The 6809-nt window shown below is 40.8% G+C and overlaps 1 protein-coding gene across 1 annotated transcript in view; it reads right to left on the bottom strand.

Annotated features, from left to right (window-relative positions):
* Positions 1-429: 429 nt before the first annotated feature.
* The window catches only part of LOC136424666 (ATP-binding cassette sub-family C member 9-like), a 31387-nt gene continuing 25007 nt past the window's right edge, over positions 430-6809 (bottom strand). The window contains exons 27-34 of the mRNA XM_066413291.1: positions 5537-5732; positions 4756-4869; positions 4334-4454; positions 3780-3904; positions 3085-3272; positions 2355-2508; positions 1553-1699; positions 430-1380 (exon numbers count right to left, since the gene is read on the bottom strand). Of these exons, the coding sequence (XP_066269388.1) occupies positions 1246-1380; positions 1553-1699; positions 2355-2508; positions 3085-3272; positions 3780-3904; positions 4334-4454; positions 4756-4869; positions 5537-5732 (1180 nt within the window). The 3' untranslated portion in view covers positions 430-1245. The remainder of the gene's footprint in view (positions 1381-1552; positions 1700-2354; positions 2509-3084; positions 3273-3779; positions 3905-4333; positions 4455-4755; positions 4870-5536; positions 5733-6809) is intronic.

Raw genomic sequence — 6809 nt, 5'->3', positions numbered from 1 at the left:
GGGTAGGGAGAGTCTACATGGTTCTTTTGTTCATTTCCTTTCTTATAGAGTAGAGTAGAGTAGATTCTTTCGGCCAGGTAGGTTATCTTCCAATTTAGGCCGCTCTTCCCTTTTCTGGATCGTGAGTCTGTTTTTTGAAAGAGATCACTGTTAGAGTAGAGTAGAGTAAAGTCTGCAGTCTGATAGATCCTTATACGATACTGAGAAAACCCAACGTGGCTATCACACCCTGGAATGATAACAAACGTGTACGCCTAAATTGATTGTGTGCTTTAAAATAGTTCCTCCCTCTCTCCACCCCTCCATTCTACATGCAGTGGTATGGTCTTCCCAATTCTATTTTTTTGCAAGGGAGAACACTGATTAGTCAACAAGACTTCATTTTGTCTTACAATATGTCGACACCGAAACAACACAACACATAGCATCTAGTTGCACAGCACACGTTTATTCAGCAATAAATGTCAAGCAGATCGACAGAAATGACAGTACAGAGTGCTAAAAGCTACTTACAGCAAGGCTTGGCAATACACACAAAATTCATCCTAAGTACATGTGTAATGTATAAGCATTTGCTACCTATATTTGCCTACATTATACATAAACTGGTCTAGGCCATTGATGACACCACAATAGAGGGCTTGATGATCAAAATCAATCTAAATACGAAGGTTAAAACTTTGGTGATTGTCACGGCAGTAGTCTCACTATGGTTGATACAAGTATAATATTCAAAACTGGTGGAATGTCGTTCATTAACTAAAAAACAAAACAACAAAGCTTTGTATTACAATCCTACCCCTATCTTCTTTCATAATCAAAAAATTACAATGTCTACTATCTACAACCTGTATGAAAGATCAATAGAGATTTAATGATGACACCTGATTTCTACTTATGAAGTCTAATATTTATCTGTACATTCAATTATGCAAAATATATTCTATAGAATATCATTCACTACATGATTCTCACCCTCAAACTCTATCTTATTTCATATCTGATATGAAAAACTACAATTCTCTTCTTTATACACTCTGATATTAAACTAGATCCATCCACAACTTCTCAAGTTATGCTGTCCACCAACAAGCAGACATATATACACACTTGAAAACATAACATTCTTGGCCAAGGTAGAAATAAAATCAAGGGACACTATGTTTTTTTGATATGCATGAATTCTACTTATAGTATCTATTTGTTAACATATCTTAAAGCTTAAAAATATGCAGCCAGTTTTGTTCAGCTTCCCCTGACAAGTGCTGAGAAGAGACTGTTGGTATCACACAGAAGTTCCTGAGGAGGCCCGTTTTCTACGACCCTTCCGTCCTTCAGCACCAGGATGTGGTCATAATCCAAGATTGTTGACAGACGATGCTGAAAAAACAAAAAACATTTAGATTCAAGCTACATTTTCCAACTTTCGCAAATGTCCAGATTGCTTTTGATTAATTTTTGGTCTTAAGTTAATTGCTGATATTTTCCTGTAGTCAGCAGGAATTAAGAAAAACAGAAATTCAAAAAGGAATGTTTAAATGTTAAGTCTTACCGCTATTGTGATGACTGTCCTGTCAGCAAAAGCGGTCGTCACAGCAGTCTGCAGGACGCTGTCCGTTTCCAGGTCCAGCGATGCTGTCGCCTCGTCCATGATGAGGATCTTCGTCTTCCGCAGGAACGCACGAGCCAAGCAGAACAACTGGAAATGATATGGAATTTTATTTTACAGATTTTCAGCAGTTATTTGAATAGTTTGTATGTATGTATGTAGTAGACCTTACGAAAGTCGCTGTGCTTTTGTTGTGTCAATAAAGATCTCTCTTTGAATAGACTAAGTTCATATTGACTTTGGCCAAGAGGCCAAGTCTTCTGCATGCTATCTTTGTATGATGGTACTGTATGTACCAAATGTGCACATTCATGTACATGTAACACATCAAAATAGGTTTGGACTAAATAGACTGTTACATTTTGGGCAACATATCATGTGACCTTTCTTAGCCAATCAGACCTTAGTTCCTATACCAGACATGATGATACCAATCAACTATAGATTATTACTTATCAAGTGTATAGTGACATATCTTGTGACCTTTTCAAGCCAATCATGACCAGCTGTTGTCCACTAATAATTACTGCTTATCTGTATATACCTGTCTCTGTCCCAATATCATGGGACCTTTCTTAGCCAATCAGCTCTTGGCTGGCAAGATCTACATAAGAATGTGTGACTGTATCTCATTGGTGAAGGAGACTTCTTGAGTCTGTCCCATCACCATCTAAGCCAATCAGCTCTTGGCTCACAAAATCTAGAATGTGTGACTATCTATGACTGTTTTGTGAGGTAGACTAACCTGTCTCTGTCCGACGCTGAAGTTCTCGCCCCCCTCAGACACCACGCTGTCCAACCCCTCCGGTAAGTCCGACACAACCCCCTTCAGCTGGGCAGCCACGAGGGCATCCCACAATTCCTGGTCTGACCTTGAGTCCATGGGGTCAAGGTTGAACCTGACAAGATACATAGATCCAAGGTTTAGTTCTCATTAAAACTAGATGATATAGTTATGCCATATATAGGCCTGGGTTAATGTCAATTATTTCATAATAATCAATTCATCCACTGATTTAACTTTTCCCATGTCAAAAGTAGTATGGATGGTCTACTGGTTATGGGTCCTATCTGTTAGGATTTAAACCTAGAAACCTATTGCATCCATTCTTCTGTCTATTCTCTGCTAAACCAAGGAGGTTCCTTGGCTAAACTGGGCTTAAAGGTTTCCACTTTTGGGGGTGTGGCCGCACTACAGCATACCTAAAGAAAACATTTTTCTACAACTGTAATTCACTGATTGGCTGACAGCAGGTTAAAAAACCTCAGCTCGGTTTAGTAGAGGCTCCCCAAAGTATACAGTATAGGCTGCAGGTGAAGCTCTACATATAGGAGAATGATAGAATCCAGCAGCCAAGCCCCTAGGCCACCTATCGTATCCAGACTATAGAAAAAGAGAAACACATATTTTGGGTAAAAAATGTACTGCAAGGCTTAGATTTTAGTATAAAATTGTAGGTAATATGCAACAATACCTTATAGTCCCAGCAAACAAGACTGGGTCCTGTGGAATGATGGACAGTTTGGACCTCAGCGCCTGGAGACCGATCTTGCTGATGTCGACGTCGTCGATGTAAATCTTGCCTGCAAAGTTGTCAATCATCCTGAAGAGGGACAGGGTGAGGGAGGACTTCCCACTCCCGGTACGGCCGCAGATCCCAACCTGCAAACAGAAGTCAAGACTCAAATACCTAAATCTGAAATTAAACCTATCTTTGTGTTCAAACGGATCTTAATACTTAGATTGCCACATTATGAAATAGCCATGATAGAAAATAAACATATAGCACAATATGTACTGTATTTGTATCATATTCTAAGCTAAACTCTTTCCAACACCATTCGGTGTTTAGGGTGGTGCCAATCTCTATCTATAGCCCTTGGGCCCCGTGACTTTATAATGGGAATATCATTCAAACGTACAAGTATGACCAAAAAGACAACAAAACACACAAAGCTTAAAAATATCCTTTTTTTGTCGATTCGTTGAGTGCTTTGTCATCAGCGTGCCGAGGGTCCAGTGAGAGGGGGGCTTTAACCGTCTTCCTGCTGAAGTAGCCTTTTGGCACTAAATTTGAATTGGTTACAGGGTTAGGCAGCAGGCAGGGGGTTAAAGTGAGAATGAAACATGGTGAACGTGACTTAGGTTTAAGATGAGTTTGCTCCAAACCTTTTCTCCTCCCTTGAACAACACAGACACGTTCATCAGAACAGGCTCCAGGTCTGCAGCATACCGAGTGGACAGTCCCGACACTCGAACCTCGCCTCTGGACGGCCAGTTTGCAGGAAGGGCCACTGGAGTAAACAAAAACAGTTAACTTGGTATGAAAGCTCATCTGTGTCAACTTGGTAGAATCCATCAACCCTCTCTGAACTGTAACGGTAGTAGATTTCATCTTCCTGCCTCTTAGCTTTTATATGGGTCATTATAGTAGAGCTTATACTAAGTTATAGCATTCCCCTACATGGTCCCGTGGGACAACCTGCAGCTGCCAGGCTGTTTTGGGCCCCAAATTATTTTAACTCTGACTTAAAATCAACGTGGGTCCCGGTAACAAATAGACACCGTGAGCTAATTGTGCGAGCACGGGAAGGTCCCCCCCCCCCCCCGAACCCCCCACCAAGGCAAATCTGGGCCTAGCCGGGACTACACCCCCTAAGAGTAACGATGCAATTGGGACAAGAAGCACTAGAAGTGCTAGTTTCCTGTCAGTGAGAACTCACCAGTAGAGCCCTCCTGTGGTTCTGTCTGCACCTCTGTGTAATGTTTCACCCTCTCCAGAGAATTCATCTTCATTTCAACATCTGCCAGACTACGGACGAGCCAGTTCAAATATCCAGAAACCTGAAGAAAAGAAAAATAGTTTTAATAACAAATGACTCTGTTTCCTCAATTTGTCTATAACATCTACTAACATAATTCCAGCAGGGTACATACCACCCTGAAAAGATACGTCCAAACAGAACTCCAACCCGATGTCCCCCAGTATAATGCACTTCTGTATATCTGAACTGTGTACACCTGGGGGGTGCTGCATTAGCAATTTCTAAAACCCACTGCTTTTCGAAGTGGCAGATTTATGTAACCCAGTGGATGAATGTTAATGGAGGTTATATTTAAAATTTGTAGATGAAAGTTGACTTACGCTGAGTGCATAAGTCAGAGAGAGTCCAACCAGTCCGGGTGCCAGGTGACCCAACACTGCAGCCAGGAGGGAGCTCAGAGCAGCAGCAAACACTATCACACTGCCGATCAGGTCCTGGGGTAACAATGAAAAACACAACATTATATAGTTATAATATGCATCAATATATGTGCCACAGTTTATGATAGAGATGCTACATGTACATACTTAACATGACTACAAAATTCTCTCATTTTTAAACGGTTCATTGAATACAACAGTTTCTGTCCATGGTACTGAATAAAATTTTGGGTTTTGTCCATGGTACTAAAAGTAGTCTAAACATAGGTTTTGTCCTTGGTACTAAATATCATTCACACTGACAACATGTGTTTCGCCCATGGTACTAAACATAGGTTTTGTCCATGGTACTAAACATGGATTTTCTCCATGGTACTAAATGTCATTCACACTGACAGCATGGGTTTTGTCCATGGTACTAAATTTTATTCACACTGACACATGGGTTTTGTCCATGGTGCTGTCATTCACACTTATATGGGTTTTGTCCTTGGTCCTAAACATAGATTTTGTCCTTGGTACTAAATGTCATTCACACTAATAGTCTTACAACATGGTTTTTGTCCATGGTACTCAACGTCATTCACACTGGAAACATGGGTTTTGTCCTTGGTACTAAATGCCATTCATATGAAAACATGGGTTTTGTCTAAGGTACCAAATGTGAGTGAGTGAGTGAGTGAGTTTTTGAGTGAGTGAGTGAGTGAACAGCAATTCTTACCAGCCTGATCCCCAGCCATCTGTTAGCTGTGTTGAGCCACATGAATGTCTTGGCAGTAGAGTCCAAGTTCTGCTGGAACTGTTGAGAGAAGCGTCCCTGCTCCTTGTACGACCGCACAGTGGACAGTCCGCCCAGTACTTCAGTAAAGCTGGCCAAAACTGGCGACTTGCTGATGTTCTCCAGTCTTTGCAGCTCCCTAAAAGAAGACAAAAATTAGTCTAGTAGTTAAATCAGTCAATCCCTACTTTCATCAATACAGAGGTAAGGATGAAATACAACGTGTTACCAATACCAATGAACCATGCCTAAACTGAGACAGGGCTGATATTGACTGCCAAGCACCTTTGAACTGTTGTTTACGTCACACTTCCACTCAGTTGAAGTGATATATAGGGGAGACTAAAGGGATTGCGCCTGTGCCCAGACCCCACGATGAGAGACCTCAAGTAAAAAACATGGTTTAAACCATTGAAAATTCTTTTTTGGTGGGATTTTTGGTGAAATCTGGGCAATATAGGATTGTCTGTGGTAGGATAGACTCTGTATTTGCTGAATTAGTTGAAATAAATGGTCTTTCTCTACCTTGTGGGGTTTGGCACCCCCCTGATATAGTTGGATGGTCTTCAACTGGGTGTTTGAAGCCTGTAGGACCTATCCAAGGGCTCTGATTAGGGGGGGGGGGTTATCTGGAGAACAGCCGTATAGAATTTGTCAGGGATGAATCTGATGACAGTCGACATAACTGGTTAGTATTTGAGGGTAAGTTATTGTAGTCTGATCTTTTGATTCCTGAGATAATGACACCTTTTTTTTCTTAACTTCCCCATAGGGCTACATGCATTACTGCCATTTATTGTAACCCTTTAGTCTCCCCTATAGGCTCTGTGTCATTCCAACTTGAGATGGATTAGAGGACTGGTTGAAAGCTTGTTAGTGAACGCTTTACTTTTTTGAGTACAGGAAAGTGTGTGAAAGTTAAAGGAGTCCTAAACTCCAGAAGGGAGTGTTATTTTCCACTAGCTAGGTTATGTATCAATAAATACATAATCAGCCGACTTTTTACAGAATTTTGCTTATGGTGAATTACACCAGGTTTTTTAAAACAATATGATACTCACCAAACCCTTGCAGACCCTACCCATGTATTCCCTATGTGTAAACATACATCTTTAATGGTGAGTATTTTTGGCATGAATGAGGGGGGTTAAGCACAATAAGAAGGCTACTTGTTAATAAGATATAAAAGAACACAAAGCAAGACGAGTTTTTCTTA

This window comes from Branchiostoma lanceolatum, chromosome 18, assembly GCF_035083965.1.
Source record: "Branchiostoma lanceolatum isolate klBraLanc5 chromosome 18, klBraLanc5.hap2, whole genome shotgun sequence".
NCBI lineage: Eukaryota > Metazoa > Chordata > Leptocardii > Amphioxiformes > Branchiostomatidae > Branchiostoma > Branchiostoma lanceolatum.
This window is presented reverse-complemented; position numbering and strand designations above follow the sequence as displayed.